Source organism: Ictalurus punctatus, chromosome 12, assembly GCF_001660625.3.
Source record: "Ictalurus punctatus breed USDA103 chromosome 12, Coco_2.0, whole genome shotgun sequence".
Taxonomy (NCBI): domain Eukaryota; kingdom Metazoa; phylum Chordata; class Actinopteri; order Siluriformes; family Ictaluridae; genus Ictalurus; species Ictalurus punctatus.
Window position 1 is genome coordinate 16,157,190 of NC_030427.2, and position 21,521 is coordinate 16,178,710.

Below are 21,521 nucleotides of genomic sequence, written 5' to 3' on the forward strand. Positions count from 1 at the left end.
TTGCTGTTTAGATGGTAGTTTCTTAATCAGAGTATTGTCTTAATCGGGTTAATAGTGGATTATCGTTGTCCATGTAAACCCACTGAATGTGTCTCCGAGGGGAGTTTAACTGTAACTGTCTACAAGGTTGCCAGATTGGAGGAAACGCTGCAAACACGGGGACCTTAAAGCTCATTAGACAGGATGCAACAGTAGCCAAATTGGGAGCAATTACACACAATTAACCTGGAGGAATCTGACAATCAGTTGTGAGAAAGTTAACTGCACCACAGCGCCGCCTACTGGTGACTCTAATCAATATGCAGCTTATGTACATGATTAATAACGTTTTATTTTTTACAGTGATATGACAAAGACAACCATCTCAATAGTTAACTATTACTGTTATTACTATATTAATATTAAGGTATACTATTATAAAGCAGTTATTGTTAATAATAATAAACAGTAATTATAGCACAATTTTCCTACACGTAGTACCTTGAAGTGCTGTACAATTATTATTATTATTATTATTATTATTATTATTATTATTATTATTATTATTATTATTAAAGGTGTGTACCAGAATGTAGGTCCTGGATAAAAAAAACATTTTAAAAAAAAATTAAGTGAAAATATATATTTTTTAACGTGATAATCATGAATAGAATATGAAAATAGAATAAAATAAATATAAAATTAAATTACTTACACATTTCATTAAATCATTTTCTAGAAATGCAAGAAATAAATGTTTAGCTTATTTCAATTTTTAAGTTTTCATTCCTGGGTCACTTTGTGGACTTTGGCGACGCCTTGTGGTCACGTTATATATTGCACCACATGCCGGTAATACATTTATGAATGTATTAGATCAAATAAAATGTGTTTTAAACAGGCTGAACACGTGTATGTGTATTACATTAAATATAATCCACTATTTATTGTAAATATTAATTGAATTTAGAAAGAATTAAGCAATTACGGCTTAAAATCGCAAAGATTAATGTCTAGTAAAATAGTATTTTAAAAATAACTTCTTAATAGATTTCTAAATTTGTTCTGATGACTATTATTAATTTTATTATTATTATTATTATTATTATTATTATTATTATTGGGTGTCACGTGACTATGGAGGTGCAGCCCCGCCCTTGCTGTGGTTCCGGGCGGAAACGCAGCAGTGGACCGGGATTTAATAAAAAACCTCCGCCTCGATTATGATTTAAAAAACTCGACAACTTTGGCATAACGGATGATTAGATTATTATCTCCATCACGTCTCTGTCATACGAGGATCTCCAGTAAGTGTGTTTAATGTTTAAAAATGTTTCTAGGAAATTAAAACTAGTGATTCATGCAGCCTAGACGCCGGTGTGATGACGTCACACACCGATGCCGGAAGTCAATTCCGCTGTTTGTTTAAAAGAGGCATTATTTGACTATTTTATAACTTACTGTTATGTTCACAGCGACCCAACGATTTTACGATTATACCGTGTGTCCAGAATTTTGGATGGTGTTTTTTTCTGAACAAAATTACACAATTAAGTATTTTTATTACTAATTTTAAGATAAAGGTCTGTTAATGTTTTTATAAACACCTAACTAGCAAACTAGCTCACAACTCCAGCATATTCTCTCTCTCTCTCTCTCTCTCTCTCTCTCTCTATATATATATATATATATGTCTGTCTGTCTGTCTGTCTGTCTGTCTCTGTGTTTGCCTTTAATATAATAATTGAACTGGACAGTAAATATTAATAATTGAACAGGACAGTTATTTAACCATTGACTTTTTACATTAAGTGTATTACTTTATAGTCAGTAATCATAAATGTTAACATATGTCTCGGTATATTTTCAAGTGAAAACTTGTAAAGGTAGAATTATTTAATTTTCATTTTGTTCAGTATGAGGCTACATTTGTTGTTATGTATGACCTCTTGAAAAAGATGCTTTTGTTATTGTCTAGATGTCACATTAAATAAGGACTCAAAGTGATATATATTTAGGGGCTGAAACAATGTCTTTTTATGAGCTACAGGCTCAATATGTGATTTGGTCAGTTGATGCTCACTGAGTTAGAGGTTTACTTGTCAGACTCCTATGAGTTTGTTAGCAGAAGTGAAAAATCTTTAGAGCTTTTAAAAGTGCAGTTTGGCGTCCCACAAGGTTCTGTTTAGGTCCAGTCTCGTTCTTTTATTTTTATCCCCTACAACCTTCTGCTTCTCATGTCATGACACATGATAAGAGTTTCTGAATGTGTTTTCATGTCTTGGTTTTTTCGTCAGGGAGGAGAGAGTGTGTGAGAACAGTGACCGTGCTTCAGATCTGCGCTTTCTCTCTCTCTCTCTCTCTCTCTCTCTCTCTTTCTCTTTATCTCTCTCTCGATGGTTTCTCCAACCATGAAGGCACTGGTGGATGCCGTGTGGGTGGTGTGGAGCCTCGGAGCCTCCATCTACGACTACATCCACACCACAGCCATGGAGGAGCGCATACACTCTCTGGAGAGCGCCATCACGGTGCACGAGCATGTTATCGGTTTGCTGACTGCCGTGCTGCTGGCGCTGGTCACTTACATACTGTTGAGGAAACACTAGAGTAAAATATGAAGCTTGGGAGATGTTAAGAATTCATATCATGTGAGAGCCTGTGAAGGTATTCCGCTGATCCGTTATCAAGCTGTTACTGATGACGAGAGAGTTTGACATGTTATTGAGAAGTGTAAGGGATAAAAGCTAGTGATTGGTGAAGCTGTCCAAGTTTGGATATTTATAAGTGCATGTGTTTATACATCATGCATTTTTTATGTTTGGTGTAAACACAACTTTTAATGTGGATGATATGATCTTTTTTTGTTGTTGTTGATCATCTCCAGCTTCAGAAAGTGCTTCAGAAAGTTATAAACTGTTTTACAAAACGCTTTGTTCAGGCGCTTTTCATCCACTAACTTCCATCCAAACAGCTCAGTGTGTGGGTTTTTCCTTTCTGCATCCCGAGGTGTTATGCATTTTAGATTGTTGAAATTCTGAAATTTGTAACTTGTGATATTCATAACTTCTGAAATTCAGAACTTATGAAATTCGAAACTTATGAAATTTTGCCGTTTTGAAATACTGAACTCCTGAAACGATGGACTTCTGAAATTATTGACTTCTGTCATCTGGAACTTTTGAAATTCTGACATCTGAAGTTCTGAACTTGAATTTTTCACCCAATATAAATTAAAACATTCCATGGAGTTATAAAATAACTGAAGTTTGGGAGAAAGACCTTGCCTGAAGCTTTGTGTTCTTCCTAGTTAACCTCCTCTTTTAACCTCCAGTATTGAAGAATTTTCAGCAAGATCTCAGAGTTCTCAGTTTTTACAGTCACTCTTCAGGTCATTTAGTTGAGGGCAAGGTCAGCGCTCTCTAACGCCGCATCAAGCCGATTTAACTGCCTTCTGTGGATCTTTTTACAGTCATTTACACTTTCCTAATGATGGATGGAAGTTCAGTAGGAATTATCCAGCTCCTCAAATCTTTGTATCAACACTGCCTCTGTGTTAAGAACAGCTTTGGACTTTCTTTAACTTATTCTGATTTGCACATTTTCTTTTATTTAACTTGCTGCGTCTTGTTTAATGACTTGGCGGACCATTCATACAGTTCTGACCTGAGAAGTGCATTATAAAGTGTCCTTAACATTTATTAATGTTTATTGAACTATAGTTTAACAATGCATTGTGTAAAGTTTGGAATGTTTATTTAATTTATTCTCATTAACACATTAGCTGTGTTCATGGAGTCTGCTGTGTGTTACTAGCACTGGATGGACCTTTACATGTTTGTAATAAAAACATTTCTAATGTGTTTTTTTTTTTATTCATGTATAAAACTGAGTTTAACTTATTTAGAAGGTAAAGCAGAGAATATGGTATTGTAAAGATGTTCATTTTAAAAAATCTCACCCCTCAAACCTCAAATCTTCTGTATGCACACTATATTTATCCAGGTGCCCCCTAAAAAATTAAGACAGACTCAAACCCTTCCCATTATAAATTGACCCTAAACGTGGAACTATGAGCAATCTTTAGCATTAAATTTATATCTAAGTTCTAAGTCTAAGGAACAAGAATGTACAAAATGTATATATAGAGAGATCAGGTTTTTTTCCAAGGAGCTAGGACCAACCTGAGCCCAGATATTGAGGTGTTCAATAGAAACAGCTAGTCCTCTATCATAAAAATCAATTAAAAATATATATATTATTGTTGAAACATTGCTGTTGTATAACAGAAATAATACACTTGGGGATGTACTCTTGTAGGAAAATCATCTTCGGGGTGATCACAATAATTCATCACACCACCCTGTCACTCTCATGATATTTTACTATAAACAGTATGTGCAACATGTAGCTCAGACATTTGCCCTGCAGACCACTAGAGGGCGCTCTTCCCTGAATTTTTAATCAGTCCTTCGCTTACCCGACTCATTTCCTATTTTTTACCATTAAAAGCATGTGGACCATTTAGACTTTGCCTAGAGGTCATCACACACACGGGTCACTATGAATATCCAGTGATGCAATATGGTCATGTAAATGCTGTCTCTGTTTTTCATTAATAGGCTTTCATTAATAAAATACTTTGAGAATTCCTGAATTCCTATTTAATTATTTACATCCTGATCGACATCTAAGTCTGAAGCAGAACATATGTTACAGGTTTGAGCAGTCCTGAAAACCTCTTGTTTATCAAGCTGGAAAAGATCAGGACAAGGTAGAAGCAGTCACGTCTTGGCCCATCCCAACACTGGCAAAGTCCTACAACACTTCCACAGCTTTATCAGAGGTTTCAGCACTGTGGCAGTCCCCATCAAATCTGACCTTCATACCTTAAGTATTTTCAACTGCACCACTTCTGACTTGTCTTATCTCCAAACGTCTTTACCTACATCTCAAGTAAACTTCGCAATCACAGTTGCAGATCTCAAATATTCCAATCCAAGTGTTGTCTTTACTGGGTCCATTCATGCTTCATGACTCCTCTAAGGACCTCCACATCACAACTTCTCCAGGAGCTCATCATCTAAACATGTACAGCTACGTCTAAACACAGATCCAGAGTTTCTGAAACATTCATGTGATGTAATATGCATCATTTAAACTTTTGCTCTTTGAGACCTGGCTGTTTGGTGTAATCCATCCAGAACTCCAGCCCAGGTTCTCAGAGTTCTCTGTGTGGTCTGAGATCACAAACAATAACTGATTTCTGTTAACACTTGGTTTATATTTAATAGCAAACATTAATATTTTTATGGCTTAAAGGAAAGAAGTTTTGTTTCTAAAAGAATGAAAATGAAAGTATGTTGTCAATTTGGATTTGTGCCAGTAAAGTAGGTTTGGCTGTGGCCTTTAGGAATGGTATGTAGACTTACAAGGTGAGTCTTTCTTTCATATAACACCAACACGCATAACACCCAGACCAACGTTGACAAAGAAGCAGAGCATAAAACACCACGCAGATAACGCAGCAACGACTTCAGCCGCAGGTCAGAGAACGCCTTTTTAAATTCATATTAAAAAGTATAGCTATTATAAATATCATAAATATTTAGTTCTTATGTTGTGTATGACACATCAGCCTTTACTAAGAACTCACCCACAGAGAAAGTGAGTCATTAAGAGAATCAAAGAATCCTGTTCTGCAAAAACAAAACAAAACAAAACTTTTAGAATGTGTAGATGTAAATGGAAAGTATTTTTTCCCCTCCCATGTTTTATAAGATTTAAGGAACTAAACAGGTCTTCATGTTCCCAGCCTTTTCAATGGGCACACAAAGCTAGAGGAGAGGAAAGAGAGATGAAACAGTTAAGTGCAGGCAACGTGGCACCATATATTCAAATTGGTAACCACGCATTAAATTTCTTTTCTCTTTTTTTCGCATGATAGCTGTGAGCTATAATTTTTTTTAAAAAAAAGAAAGAAAGAAAGAAAGAAAAGCGTGCATTATCATGTTCGTTTATTTTAAACAACAACCCACTGGTGATCATAAAACATACATTACCTGTAAGACACACCTGGATACGTGATGTACTTTTGGTAAACACACAGAATAACCGAGCGAGTTCCTCCTTTCACTGTTTAGATGAGAGAGCTAGTATTTCCATGAGACTAGTCAGACTTGTTAACTCTGTTGCCCTCAGTGTGGGTCTGTTTGCATTCTGTAAATATCTTATCTTCATAACTTTTATGTTATTTCCATGTTACATTTAATATCCTGGTGCATCTGCAAAATGTACGTTCATTTAGATCATTATGCATCTTAAAGTTATCTTCAAAGATGCATAATGATGATTTTAAGATGCATAATGATCTAAATGAACGTACGTTTTGCAGATGCACCAGGATATTAAATGTAACATGGAAATAACATAAAAGTTATGAAGATAAGATATCTTTAAGATATCTTTAAAGTTAGCTTTATCTCTGACACTGGAGACTCCTTCCATAAATGTTAAATAAACACATTTCTACTTAGAGAAAACTAAACCATATCAATGGTTACACACATTTTTTAACCTGTTTATGTGGCGTGTCCAACATACAAGTCCCTGTGAGTGAGCTGTTACTGTAGAAATCATAATGTATTAGTGTCATTTAATTAGAAATTTTTTAAATTAAAAATGAGGTTTCTGTATCTGAATATCTTTGTGCTTGGGTTCCTCAGGTATAACTGTGTGTGCTTGACGTCAGTGACTGTGTCCACGCTGTTTTGGACGTCCTCACTCTTGCTGGTTTCTCCCATTATGAAGGGCTTCTTTGACTTAGCGTGGACTGTATGGAGTCTTGGGTCTTCCATCTATGACTACATCCAAAAAAATGAAGCAGAGAAGCACATAAACAGTCTGAACGACCACATCCACTCTCTGAGCGGCAAAATAGCCACTCAAGAGATTAACATACACAGTCTGCAGAACGTCATGTATGCTAAGGATGACATCATCCACACCCAGCGGTGTATTATTGACATGCTGTTCGCAGTGCTGATCGCAATGCTGGTAGTCATGTGCACACTGCTATGTATGAAGAGGAAAAACTAACCAAAATCTCCAGTAGTGTCACCTCATACAAATAAAAGAACTTATTATAATTCCCTTTTTCATTTCCTCGTATGTTGTAAACAAAAATTTTGAGACTACTCTTTCAATTTGTTAAACTTTAACTAAACTGTGGAAATAAATTGCAAAAAAGGTTTTGCAGTATTAGATTTTTTCATTATACAGTATCTCCCCATCATTGCACAGCATAATCCTCTATTTTTGTACAAACAGGAGATCTCACCTCCATTCCCTTTCATTAAATTCATTTTAATAAGTAAGTAATAAACAGTGTGTGTGGTGCTGTTGTAGCAAAATAATCAACACCGGTGTGGTGTGACGAGGCAGAGTTACTGTTAATAGTTTAAAGTGGATTATTTTCATAAAACAGCATGTTGCTAGGTTTTTTTCCCCCTCTTATACCACATCAATTTATCACCAATTATAATTTAATATTAATTAAAGAATTACACGACACTTCTTTCCAGACTTGGGAACATTACCTTTTCTTTGTTTCTCCTAAGATCGCTGCCGCTGACATTCCCCATAACCTCTATTTTGTTTTCTCTTGGCTTTACCTGGCAATATCTATTTATATATCTTAATTTGATATAATTTTCTGGTTGTCCCTACACCCCTTACTATGGCTGATCTTGCAATCAGCAGTCTTGATGAAATAGGTTTCAATTTCCTTAGCAATAACCCCATCCTCAAAAATGGTTTGGCCCACTGATTGAGTGGCCACGTTACAAGATGATGTCTGAAGATGTGTGGATAGTGGCCCAGAGGAGAGCACATTTCTTTCTAAAGAAAGGTGAGTGTTTTAAGTTAAATTTTTTCTGGTACTTGACACTCTGCCAGCTCTTTTAAATAGCAAGCCAACAAGATTATACTTATACTAGTTGGTATACTTATGCTGATCGCAGGTATGTACACTCTCTGAAAAAAGTGTTTATTTCTGAAATACAACAAAAAAAAAACATCTGAGATATTAACAAAATGCAAATACAAGATGTGATCCACCCCCACCCCAAAAAAAAAAGGAAAAAAAAAAAAAAAAAGACCCACAATACACAATTAAATTGCATACTTTACACACTGAGGGTCAGTTTTACAGCTTCAGGTTAAATGCAGTCCAATCAGGAAGTCCTGGTGGCATATTAAAGGTTACTAAAGGTCATGTTCATTAAATAAATCAATTCATCCAAATGTAAAACCTGAACAATGTCTGAACTTCTATAGTAAAGTGACATCGTGTACATGACTGATCTGTTCCTTTAATGCATAATTTTTTTATTTTTTTATTTTTTACTTCAGAGGGAGGTTCATGGGTTTTTTGTGTGCGTGTGTGTTTTTTCTAGATGTGGCCGGTCTGCAGCAGTGTGTATTGTGTTGTGAAGCGCTGCACACTCTCTCCGGTCAGGTTCTTCATGGCCCTCCAGTGGAGTTTCCCACAATTCTCAGCACTGCCATGGATACCCAGCTCCTCTTTGATGTAATCCATCCACAGATCTACATACAAAATAAATTAATTCACATGAATCAAATAATTCACATATCCTGTGTGTGTCATGCTACTATAGTAAAATAAATCAACAAGTGTGGTGTGATGAAGTGGAGTTACTGTTAGCATCCTGAAGCTGATTATTTTCTTTAACAGCACGTCCATGAGTGTTTTATTCCTCTTACACCACAGCAACTCACCCATTTTATATTTATTAAAAGTAAGACACGTCATAATTTTAATCCATTTATTGTTATATTTAACGTTCTAGACAAGTTAGTTCCTGTCCTGACTTACGTTGTAGCAGCTACAAACTGTCGTTCCCTCATCAGCCATTCTTTTTCTCTCTCAAAGTTACTAAGACAAAAAATAACCTGCAGCTTGTCGTGTTAGACAAACTGCAAAGAAGTGTAAACTCATCTGTCTTGAAGATGTCGGAAAACTTAGTTACGGCTTTACCTCTGACACTGGAGACTCCGTCCATAAATGTCTCCTTACTTCAAGAAAACCCTCATCGATATCAATATGATGTTTTTTAAAAAAAAAAAAAAAATCTGTTTATTATCAGTGGAACGTCGGCTGTACATGTCCCTGCAAATGAGCGGTTACTATAGAAACGATAACATATCAGAACGCGCACATTAATATAAACCTGCACTACTGTCAGAGCTGCTGGGAAGAATAGACAGGTTTCCTGTACAGTCCTGATTCCTCAGCTGAAGTCACTCACCTTCGTCGGAGGAGCCAAACTCGCGCAGAGCTCGCTCGTAGTAATCTCTCAGGTGACTCATCTTCGGCTTCTCCTGAAACAAAAAAATGAAAATTTAAAAGGTTACAAACACAAAGCATTTCAGACTCGTATATGGCAAATCGTTGAAATTCTTAACATAAAGCTAATTCTAGTACAGATAATACATTATTATTATTATTTATTTATAAGATTTTAAAGAATTAGAAATGAGAGAAGGTTTTGATTCAACATTGTTCTGATGAACCATTCAAAGAGATCCTATTAAACTTTCAAATATATTTAGCAAATGTATGTGTAATTCCATTTTCCTTTTTCACCCCAGACAGTGTTGGAGTTTGACTTTATATTTCATCACACTAAAAGATGAACACATTTCTATTGCTACAATCAATGCTCTTTATTTTAGTACTTCATATGGAAATGTTAAAATATTTCTAAAGCAACTACTGCCCCAAACCTTGCAGTTATCTTACACTCACTTGTTCTTTCTCGATCTGAACCATCGTGGTGAAGAAGGTTTTGGAGAAAGGTCGGTGCTCGTGCAGGCTGGAAGGACAGATGGATGCCACACAGGTCAGATCGGATCAGATCAGAAACGTTTTACAGCAAGGCTCCTTTAACTAATTTAATTTACTGCATTCATTAACATAAGGATGAGTCAGCATTAATAAACCGTGAGTAAGGCTAATACAACAACAAAGCATTTTAACACATGCATTCATTGTCGTCTGATTAAATGTTAACAAACTTCACCTAAAAATGATGTCCCTAAAAGTCAGTAAATATTGACAGAACTTTTCAGCATCACTTCTGAATTCTGATCCATTCATTAACGTGTTGTTCATGTCAGAGATTGCAGGTTTTGTTTTCATCGCTGATGGGAGTTCAGATTAATTAATAATTAATGTTAGTCACTTAGTTAATGTTAGTGATAACGTATTAATGCTGAACGTCATGGTTTATTCATATTAATGTGACTTTCTGTCACATTTTACTGCTAATGCTTGTGTGTGTAGACAGACAGACAAACCTGGTGAAAAGTTTCCTGGCTTTTTTGTAGCCACCAGTCCTGTAGGCCCACTGCAGGTAGATTTCCTTCATCGCCGTGGAAACGGCCGGGACATGGGTTAACAAAGCTTTCTGCAGCGCAACACACAGGAAGTGGATTTCATCAGTCAATCGTTTAACTCTCCATCATTCTTACTTCATGAAGATCATGATAATCTGATAAAACTGCGATTAAAAAGTTCTCAGAGTTTTGTATAGCTGCAACAACTAATCGATAAAATCGATAATTATCGATCTTGAAAATCGTTGTCACCGAATCTCATTATGGATTAGCTGGTCTGCACACGGCACGGGGGAGATTTACTCATTACGTTACTTGTGTTCAGAAAACACGCTCCGGAGAGTAAATACTAAAGCTTTGTCCCAAATGAAGCACTATAAGCTTACACTGTGCACTCTGCACTACCTTCTAGTGTGTGGATTTTAGAAAGGTAATATCATCTCAAATATAATTAGCGTTTTTTTACTAACCGGAAGCATAAGCGGCTTCTAGGTGACGGCGCATGATGTCATACGCACGCTAGCATTAGCAGACACCCAGATTCACGGCCAATGACTTCCTTCATTTTACTTTCTGTCAGCGTTACCTTTTATTCCCAGCATAAGCTCAGTCACCATCAGATGGAGGTGAAATCATCACGTGACTGAGGAACAAAGTCCTCTAATGAAGGGAGCATTTTATATTAAACACTGCAGAGATCAAACAGTGCTGCACGAGGACAAAGTTATGTTCATATCCAAAATACTCCAATGTGTGTAAGGGGTTGGGGAAACTGGTGCAAGCTGCTTAAAAGGTTTAGTTTAATTTAAGTTTGTCATTATATGCTGTATTTGCACGCTTGCAGTGTAAATTCTGTCGTTTATTATAACGGAAGTGATCTGTTAGTAACAAGGCCGCGTTGCTGATCACGCGCGGTGTAGACGCGGTGAAGCACGAATAATATCTGTAATGTCTCATTAAAACATTATGATCAAAAATAAAATAATATGTCTAAAGGCAGTGAGTAACAGAAACCACAAGGTGCAGCGAAAGTGAGTTTTTATTATTAATTTAGGACTGTAGTTTAATTCGGTGCTTTTTGTGCATCCATAAAAAATAACGCATAAATATTTATATACAATATAAACTTATATATAGAAATTTATTCATTTATTTTAGTTTATATTGTATACAAGTATTTATGCGTTATTTTTTATGGATGCACAAAAAGCACCAAATTAATCTACAGTCCTAAATGAATAATATATATTCTGGTGTGTGTGTGTGTGTGTGTGTGTGTATTGAGTTATTTTCTGTTTTGGACAAACAGTTGTGTGAAGTTTTAGTCCGAAGTTTATATTTGTAACACTCAGTTTGTGGATTTTATTTTAAATAAACAACAACAACAACAAGTGTACTGAAAGTTTGCCCCGCCCCATCCGTTTAATCGGAAAAATAATCGGCAAACTAATCGATTGCGAAAATAATCGTTAGTTGTAGCCCTAGAGTTTTGTGATATTAAGGTTTTAAAGAGTCAAACGCAAGGATTTTAACCTCCCACGTCCATACACTCCGTATTCTCAACAGCGTTCAACTCTACAGATCCAGGAATCTCTGTTAAATTACCTGAAACAGAGCTTCTGTTTCATCTGGAGGCTGCGACGTGATGCTCCACTCGGCCTGAAGCTTCCACAGTGGCAAAGTGTCCTGAGGACGAGAGAGAGAGAGTGTGTGTGTGTGTGTGTGTGTGTGTGTGTGTGTGTGTGTGTGTGTGTGAGTGAGTGAGTGAGTGAGTGAGTGAGTGAGTGAGTGAGTGAGTGAGTGAGTGAGTGTGTGTGTGTGTGTGTGTGTGTGTGTGTGTGAGTGAGACACACACAATTCCAAATCATTAAAAGGTCACACCAACAGCAGGCTGATATTTAACTCTAATGGTTTTCTATAATTCATTAAATTTTTAACAATTTTGTATAAAATCACACGTTTCTGTATTAATTTTTTATATGATGCATTATTTATTTATAGATTACTTCACATGCATTTAAAAGCAAAAAAATTAGATTTTTTAAAAATGTGAAAGTAGTGTTTTAAACGGCATACATTGTTATTAATAAAAATATTATAATCTATTATTTTATCGCATGAATTAAGAAAATTTGTTATTTTAAAAAGAAATGCGAGTAAAGGCAGTCTTAAATGGCATTTATTTATTAATACATATTTATTATATAAAATATTGATTTAATTATTTAAGTGCTTTTATTAGAGAAAATGTATTTCTTTTTCAATTTGATCGCTTTAATCTAGAATTTTTTTTTAATTTATTTATTTATTTTTTTTTTACATAGACTTGTGTGATTCAAGCAAAAATAAAAACAGAGGATCTTGAACATGCGAATGTAAAATATTAAATCTGATACGCTGATTGAAGAGCAGAAAAAAAAAAAAACAGCTTTAACGAGACTGATAATCATCATCAGTGTTTGGCCCAGAAAGATGTGACCTCAGCCTCGTACTCGTTTTCTATTGGTGGAATTACAGAGTTAAAGGTCACCTCAGATGACATGGACGCGAAATGAACCATAGGTTTTATTAGTGGGACTGTTTTATTGGATACTGTTTTGGGTTTTTTTTGTGGAGTAAAACAGATCAGGTACCTTGGGATTCACAAGCTTCATTGCTTCCTGGAACAGAGGCCCCGCCTCCTCGCTCTCTAAACGTACCAATGTCTGCAAGCTCAACGTCCACATCTCTACCGATTTACTGAAGCGTTTAGCGGCTGCTATGGCAACCTGAATGGCGGCTTGTGTTTTCTCGGATGAGATCAAGACCTCCAGCTGAGAGGAGGGAGACCGAGACACAGAAGAAGTCAGAATTATTCTACAGCCTTCCCTAAAGTGTAACGTACGTTTAAGATAAGATGTTATCTAAGACATTAAAATGTCCTTGCGATTTGTTGACTTCAATAGTCATACTACTGATCCAAATAAATCAGTAAAAATAACATTATTTTCTCCATGAAGTCAATAATTTGCTTTCCATCATTAACCACATCAGCACTGTGCATGGTGTTCTCACCCAGGTCCTGTAGAAAGCCTCCTGCAGCAGTGAGGCATCATGAGCTCTCTGAAGGACACCAAGCAGCCGCTCTCTTCTCTGAGGATTTCACACGCGCGCACACACACACACACACACACACACACACACACACAGAGTACAGTACACACTAACAACAATAGCTACTAGTGGTCAGATTTTGAAAGCCCAGTCCTTCGTGTGCACTGATATGGCGACTACATCGTACCTTTTCCTTCAGCTCGATGACGTTCGTTTTCCTCTTAAATCGGTCCAAACAGAACGTTACATAACACGTCCACATGGGTTCTGCAGAGAATTGAACCATTACAGATCCCATGTATAACAGTTATGGCAATATTAAAGAAACACTGAGGATATTTATGGACGGAATTGCGCTGATAGGGATAGGAGTGATAGTGATCCATGATCCTTGATTTTTTTTTCTTTTGGAACCATAGTACGTGTATGGTGCTCGGCCCTTCAACTGTAATGCTCTACATCTGAAATGTGCTACACGTTTACACTGTAAATCTGCCCTATAAAAAGGCTGTAAACTTGCTATTACACAAGATGGCCGACGGGCGCATCCTGCGGCGCCTTTAAACGTCTCCTGTGCACGTGCTCAGAAATGAACGTGACGTGTTTGTGTGGTGCAATATCAAAGTAAACAGTGAAGGCAATATAGCACCATATATGACAGTGTCCCCTACTGGAAACTACCTTTGTGCCTCAAATCACACGCTTATGTACCATTCTAGACCGTTATTGACTACTAACACTAACAGTTTTCCTGCTATAGTTAGTGTTTAATTGTTATAAACCAGAGGTCGACTGATTGATCGGTTTCACGATTAATCAGCAAAAATCCACACCGATAGTTTTTCCCAGGAGCAGCTGAAAAGGGTCTGCTGTCATTATACAGTACGAGAGCGGCCTCTAGCGGCGAAATAAAAACTCACAAATTTTGTTGTGTTATTTGAAGTGTTTTTAGCGGTCTCTACTTTTGTGTGTTATTTGGAGTGTTACTTTTTGATTCAGTCTGGATTTATATCTTATTTACTTAGTTTTTTAATAGTTAATATATGCAATTTTATTTCATAAAAAAAAATTTTCATGGTACAGTAAGTACTGTATTTTTGTAATAAAGTTCAGCAATATTTTACTCTGAGTGTTACATTTTCATTCAGTAACAACTTTAAATACTATCGGTTGCTTATTCAGTTATCGGAAGGCCACTTAAAATCCTTCAGATGTGCGCAAGATATAATGCAAGCGATTGCACGGTAACGCTGTAAACGGCAAACTCATAACACGTGCTGTGAATTTTTAATCTCTGTGTCACCTGTGTTGAGGTTCTTGAGTCCCTCCTCATAGACAGCACCGCAACGCTCCTCTCTGCTCCTGATGTCAGCGGCACGACTCTGGGCTGAGTGCAGTTCGGGAGTCCCGCCCACCTCCAGCTCCCGACGAGCCATGAAGTCCCAGGTCACGGAGTCATCAGTGTGCTGACTCTGCAGACTGAACACAGGTTCGTTCAGTTTTATTTTTTCTTCCATCTGATACTTAACTCGTTAATTTATTAAAGCCTGGGTCAGTATGTAGCTGGAGTGCTTACTCCTGGAGGATGGAGTCCTGCAGCTCTTTCGTGAAGTCAAAAATGGCAGCGATCTGCAGCAGTGAGAGCATAAACTCCGCTCCTGCGCCCAGCAGAAAGGTTAGCATATAGCCGATAACAGCTGATAACGCTAATAAGGACAAAAAGATGGAGAGAGTGCACAATACCTTTAATTTTCTGCGTGGCATCTTTGTACACAACTTCAGCCAGCCTGCCACTCAAGATCTCCGGAGAAAACTCGTACTCACCCTGAGGAGAAAATTGTCAGATACAGCAGCTTACCGACGTACAGACAGATATTACACTTTTATATCATGATGCTTACATAAAGTTTTATTTCACGGTACATTATATACAAATAAAATATATTCAGAACAATATTAAAACGGCAGTAAGCAACCTTAAAAATGTAAGAATTTAGTAGACGTGTTAAATCGAGCAAGGATTGGTTTCCTTAGCACAGAGTTATCACAGCATTATATGTAAAGTCAATACATATTTAAGAGGCACTGAAACATGTGATAAGTATCACTGTGATCAATGTGGCATCAATCTGTAACAAGGCATGACTTACGGGTCTGAAACAAATTCACACCAAATTCAACTTTTTAAATTAATATTCTGTCCTTTCCAGACTTACAGCACTGGCTTAAGTCATGTGACTATTATAAAAGGCGGAGAATGGAAGTATGTAAACTTACGATGTCAATTTGGGCGCGTTCCAGTTCCTGCTGTTGTTTGCGCAGTTTCTCGGCGTGCATCAGCTCCATCCGTAAATACTAAACACACAAAAAAATATACCATTAACTCAGTGCAGTGCAGACAGCAATCACTTTCTGTTTTTATTTTATTTATTTTTTTAATAAAACCAACCCTCATTAAAAAATTATCCAAATATTTAAATGCTATCTAACGTCCAGTCACAGAACGTTTTATTCCTGAATTCTCCACAGTCAGAACACATTTAGTCCAATCTGACATTATTTATAAAATTTTAACTTGTTTTTGAGTGACCAGGCAAAGCAAACAGGCTGAATTAAAAGAACTCAATAATAAATGTAATCATTACACTTGAATTTTTTTTTTTTAAATCATGAAACCTTAGGCATGTTTCATGGACTCCATTTTGAGAACTCTGACTGAAAGCACCATATTTTCCAGACTATAAGTTTTGGGGTTTTTCTAAATCTTACAAGTCCTTTGATTTGTACTTCTAGACTGTGAGAAACTGAATTTTCTTCATGCAAGACGTTTCCATAGCTCACCTCCTGGTAAACCTTTTTATTCTCCGGATGGAAGCGAAGCGCTCTGAGAAAGAGGTGGCGAGCGCTTTCAGACGAATTCCTGTCCTCCATCTCACACTTGGCTGCCATGATCCATAAATCTGGATCCACCATTACATATATAAATATATTTAAAAAATAAAAACAACAACCACCACCACCCAAGTGAGTTCATGTTCCTTCTCATCACTAATAGGACAAACACTAAACTAAACTACACTTCACCACTAGGGGGTGCTGAAGTGACGCTACTTTAATACAACTTGCATATAGCTACAGTATATTGTAGGCTATTTATTTTTCTTGAAGCATGCAGACTTTAGCAGACTCTAGAGTGAGTTGTAATCTATAGAATAGAGTAAAGGATAAAAACTTCACTGGGTTTGTCGGGGTGGATGGCCAGCATGGAGGAGAAGACCTTGCTGAGTTGACCCTTCATCCCCTAAACCATAGAGAGTGAAGGAAGAGAAATGAAGGCCATTATACAAACTGCACAACTGTTATGTTTTCTCCTCTCTGGCAAATCTGACATTCAGATAAATTATGTTTTGCGATATTCACCATGCGAAAAGGTCATTACTGTGAGCTATTAATGCTATTGCTGGTTACAATAATAACAACAACAACAACAACAACAACAAGTGTGGAAGCCATTTTGTGCAATTAAGACCCGCAAAATCTTCTCATTCATATATAATCATTATTTGCTTATATAGTGTTTTAGTTTCAATTTTTAAATTCTCTCTCTTTTTTATGTTACATCATAATGCATTCGATAGCAAAGAATAAAATGCTTCAGGCCGTATTTTCTACACCTGGTTATTTTCAGATTTAAAATTGAGTGTTTGTGTTTATAGGCTCTGTTAAGAACCCTGTCTCGAACCCTTCCACTGAAGAAAAAAGTCTCCTCGGGGGTGCGAACTACACGCAGGTGATTTTAATAATCTGAACATGGAGTTCAGAAAATCCACTTTAAACAGCTGCATATCCCAACTCTGAACACCAGCAACTTTCCCCACCCTTTTTTAAACAAAAAATGTTAAGCAATTATTGCAAAATGAAAGTATAGCCACCATATTTTAAAAGCATGACCTGTAACAAATACTTTTTGTTAAAAAAAAAAAAAAAGCTGAACTACACACCCATTGCTTACAGAAGGCAACCTGAGAGAGCCACAGCTGCACATCCTCCTGCAAATTAAATTAAAAAATAAAAAGGTGTTTGATCGTCAGGTTCAGTAGGGTTTATTATTTTGAAGTGGGTTTAAAGAATAAACAGTCTGTACCTGCCACTTTGACGTTGCCCTCCTGAACACGCTGTTGATTCTCTGGATCATGGGGAACTCAATGTCCTCCCTTTTGAAGTGGTAGCCGATTCTCTTCAAAACAGGAAGCAAACAGGTTTATATAAATTTAAAATTTATATAATTATTTCAATTAACCCACAATTAACCCTCTCTCTTCAGAGAGCATTACTAGGCCATAAGGACTTTGTTAGCAAAATATAAAATTATTTTTATGGAGAGAGAGAGAGAGAGAGAGAGAGAGAGAGAGAGAGAGAGAGAGAGAGAGAGAGAGAGAGGGTAAGGAATGTTAAGAAAGGGAAATTGTAAATTATTATAACTCAAAAAAAAAAGAAAAGCAGAAAAAAATAAATAATAATAAAACATTTTAAAGGAAAAGAGGAAAAAAATGCCATGCAGGTGTCCATCAATAAACCAGAGCCTGAACACAATTTGACAACAAAAGAAAACAAAAAAACTAATAAAATAAATAAATAAATAAATAAATAAATAAACACATAAATGAAAAGAGAGAAATAGAGCTACAAATTCCAGGAGGAAAATTCCGGAGTGTAAATAAAGTGAAAGGAAAAATTGTACGTGAGAGATGAACAGTGGATCTGGCGTACATAGTAAAGCCTTGATGTGTTGTTCAGCAAGCTGCGTTATTAATGTGAGTGTATTTTATTTACTGTACATGTACACAGTGTTGTATTTTTTATAGCAGGACACTCACGGCTCTTCTCTTCTTGATGAGCTCCAGCACGTTTATTTCATACTGAGAGAGAAATTGTGGAAAAATTATCATTATTATTATTAATTAAAATACACAGTCTTATTATTTTTAAACCAACAAGTCTATTACAGCTTCACGCTGGGTGCGTGTTGGACAATGGCTGTGTCTCGAACGCACTGAATAAGGGCTTTATCTCCAGCATGTACAGTGCACTGTACAGAGTGGAGATTAAAAAAAAAAAAACCTGTAGGGTGCCATGGAGGATTGATCAAGTGCACTACAAAGGGTATGAAATAATAGTCTTAAAGGTTAAACTCCACCCTGAAGACTTGCATATTCAAGATTAACATTGATCTTCAATAATGTCCAATTTCACTTTGCTGCATTGTATTCTGGGACTTTGAGTGCAGTATCTCAGTGACTTCTACACTGGATTTCTCATTAACACAACCCTGAGTGTTGCTAGAAAACGAAATGCGAGTGAGAAAAGACGTTTTGATTTGAGGAGCTAGCGGCGAAACCTAACCGTTTGTCATATCACTCATTTACTTATTTGACTGGAATCTCTGCTACCTCACTAACACACATTTTACTGACCATCACTTTATGCTCAACTTAATCATGTTCATTTTTAAAAGTTTGTATTAATTTTATTTGCTTATTTACCATCTCATTGTAATCTGATGTGCCTAGTACTGCTCTGTCAAAACAATTTCACCTCAGGGGTCAATAATGTACTCTATTTATCTATGCCCCTCGTTAAGTCATTGCAGGACAAAACTGCTAAGTTCTCACGGTTATTGCGAGAATACAGCACCAGCTAACAAATTACATACCAGAATCATTCAATATAGCACAAATATTTCAACACGGACACGCGGAAAGTGTTTCAGGGTGGAGTTTTCCTGTAATCGGTTGTTTAAGTGATTTATTAATTAAACGCTCACCTGTATGTAGGTAATGTAATCATCTTTACTCTGCACGGATCTGTGAAGTTTATATTCCAGAGCTGTGGATCTTTTCAGTATCGATCTAAAAGAAGTTTGTTTTTTTACAACGTAAGATTAATAATCTATATAAAATGTACTTCTCTCTCTCAGTTTTTTTTCTCGCTGCTCTGATTACTCACTTCACTTCTTTCTTGGTGAACAGCCCGACTCTCTCCAGCTGCTCCAGCGCCGGGATCCGGTCCTCAATCCGCTGCTGCACCAAATCCGCCATTTTATAACCACTCTTTATTCACAGACCGAGACTTTTATATAGTGCTGGTTTTATGACTTTTTAAGCTGATCTGAAATTATTTCCCCCGTACACACGTGGGTAACGGAAGTTGTGTTGCTACTCACATTCCACAAACCGTAGCGTAACTTCCGGTTTGTCGGTCTAAATCCTCCGTGTAGGGACGCAGACTGAAGTAAATAGTTCCGGGTTGGTTAAGTAGCGCCGCGTGTTTGTTTGCGTACATTACTAAATGTAATCTACTAAGAGCTGTGTATTTATTAGTATTGACTTTTTATTTATTATTCTAAATTCTATTATTTTATTTAACTTTTATTGAAGCATACATCGACTTCAAGACATTGCAATCTCAACCAGTCATTGACGATTATCACTAATAAAAAAAAAATAGATAAATGCATCGATACAAATACAGAATAACGCTCTTAACTATTTCTTTCTGTCCGTCTCTCTCTTTCTCTGTCTATCTGTCACTTTCTGCCTCTCTCCCTTTCTGTTTCTCTCACTCTATTATTATTATTATTATTATTATTATTATTATTATTATTATTATTATTTAAAGATCTTTACACACTGAAGCATTGGTGACTAAGCTAGTGTGTTCAAAAATATAGTCAAACAAATACAAAATTGTACAAAGATGCACAGATATTACAAGATCGGGTTAAAATAATTTGTATTTTTTCACATTAATAAATTAAATAACGAATGAACAAATGAAAAACAAGTAAAGAAATTAATAACATTACATTTATATGAATTGTTTTCACGTTTTTAAGGAAGATTTGTTTTACTATAAGCAGCATATTTCAAAAAGTAAAAAATATATAAATATAAAAAATATAAACCATCTTTTAAAAAAAATAAAGATAGGTTTATTTTTCATTCTTTACCATTAGATAGATAGATAGATAGATAGATAGATAGATAGATAGATAGATAGATAGAAATTATTTGAAATAAACGTTATGTTCATTAGGTTGCACACTACACATCCACTTTGAAAAAGCGAGCTTCTTGGCGGCAATTTTGCAGCGTCTACCAACCTTATTTGACGCCAATCAAAATAAATCCAACCAATCAGAATCCTAGAATTTCTAGTCATTCTGATTTTATTGGACAACGCTATTTTGTATGGGCGTACCCGAAGTGGGGCCACCTCTCTCACTCTTTAAGGAGTCCCTCGATTTATATTAGGGAGTAGGTTTTTGCTGAATAATAATACTTTCATAATAATTTCTTCAAATATATGTACATATATTACATAAAACATTAAAATTAAATTAAATATTACGATCTGTTTACATGTGGCCAAATCTATTTCGTGTTTGGGTTGAATCCTAAATAACTCTCTAGCTAGTGGCCCTACATGGGAATGTTTGCGATGATTACTTTATAGACTAGGTAGTGCACAAAGATAAGGGAGGTTGTAGATATTCGGGATTGGGCCCGTGTTTTCTTCGCGGCTTCGCTTTTAGCTAAGTTGCTAAATACTTTCCGAGGAAGACCGCTAACGTTTCTGGGTTAGCTAGCTAAGATCTCAACGTATACTTTTACATGGAATATTTTATACATTTTATTGTTTTTTTAATGGTAGGGGTTGAATGGTTAAACGGTTCAATATCTGTATGTCATGTTTAAGTGATGATGCGTTGAGAATTAAAAGAGAAGAAGAAGGAGAAGAAGAAACAATGAAAAGAATTTAAAACTGAATTGATTTAGAAAGGAGCGCGCGACCGACCGGGAGATTTTTTTTTATCCAGTTAGCTAGCAGGCTAGTTGAGAAACTGGCCTAGCTAGTTAGCTAGGTTGTTTTTTTACGTGAATACATTGTTGATTTTATTTGCTGTCAGGGTGTGAGTTTGTTTTATTTTCGTCCTGTGTTTTATCATCTCGATGGCGCCGCAGAAATACACG

The 21,521-nt window shown here is 36.2% G+C and overlaps 2 protein-coding genes and 2 long non-coding RNA genes across 6 annotated transcripts in view; 3 read left to right on the top strand and 1 right to left on the bottom strand.

Annotated features, from left to right (window-relative positions):
• The first annotated feature begins 1,128 nt into the window (after nucleotides 1-1,128).
• LOC108272800 (uncharacterized) lies at nucleotides 1,129-3,849 on the top strand. Its single transcript, XR_001814154.3, has 2 exons — nucleotides 1,129-1,286; nucleotides 2,277-3,849. It is a non-coding gene; the product is annotated as an uncharacterized LOC108272800 (long non-coding RNA).
• Nucleotides 3,850-7,776: 3,927 nt separating this feature from the next.
• On the top strand, nucleotides 7,777-8,505 carry LOC124628763 (uncharacterized). The gene is made up of 2 exons (XR_006983437.1): nucleotides 7,777-7,885; nucleotides 8,433-8,505. It is a non-coding gene; the product is annotated as an uncharacterized LOC124628763 (long non-coding RNA).
• Nucleotides 8,003-19,748, bottom strand: utp6 (UTP6 small subunit processome component). Its single transcript, XM_017481551.3, has 19 exons — nucleotides 19,495-19,748; nucleotides 19,313-19,397; nucleotides 18,366-18,407; nucleotides 17,633-17,725; nucleotides 17,490-17,537; nucleotides 16,726-16,789; nucleotides 16,330-16,448; nucleotides 15,766-15,843; nucleotides 15,232-15,313; nucleotides 15,065-15,146; nucleotides 14,792-14,967; nucleotides 13,676-13,755; nucleotides 13,450-13,527; nucleotides 13,029-13,208; nucleotides 12,001-12,081; nucleotides 10,357-10,466; nucleotides 9,806-9,872; nucleotides 9,306-9,378; nucleotides 8,003-8,583 (listed from the first exon to the last, which is right to left on the bottom strand). Exons 1-19 carry the CDS (start codon nucleotides 19,584-19,586, stop codon nucleotides 8,429-8,431), a joined length of 1,785 nt encoding a protein of 594 aa, XP_017337040.1. The 5' UTR covers nucleotides 19,587-19,748; the 3' UTR covers nucleotides 8,003-8,428.
• Nucleotides 19,749-21,040: 1,292 nt separating this feature from the next.
• Nucleotides 21,041-21,521, top strand: part of suz12b (SUZ12 polycomb repressive complex 2 subunit b) — a 13,647-nt gene continuing 13,166 nt past the window's right edge. Inside the window, exon 1 of one of the 3 annotated variants that reach the window (XM_053684252.1) lies at nucleotides 21,041-21,521. This exon is cut by the window's right edge and continues 133 nt beyond it. In XM_053684252.1, coding sequence (XP_053540227.1) covers nucleotides 21,501-21,521 — 21 coding nt within the window. In that variant the 5' untranslated portion in view covers nucleotides 21,041-21,500. The other 2 variants (XM_017482430.3, XM_017482429.3) reach the window with 2 other exon arrangements.

What these genes read in the sequence shown, in the direction of transcription:
- utp6 (XM_017481551.3), bottom strand. Translation starts at nt 19,586, where the DNA reads ATGGCGGATTTGGTGCAGCAGCGGATTGAGGACCGGATCCCGGCGCTG. An exon ending in AACGCGCCCAAATTGACATC is followed by an intron (nt 15,314 to 15,765) that starts GTAAGTTTACAT and finishes TTTTCTCCTCAG; the next exon opens with GGTGAGTACGAGTTTTCTCC. An exon ending in AGGCTTTCTACAGGACCTGG is followed by an intron (nt 13,209 to 13,449) that starts GTGAGAACACCA and finishes CCCTCCTCTCAG; the next exon opens with CTGGAGGTCTTGATCTCATC.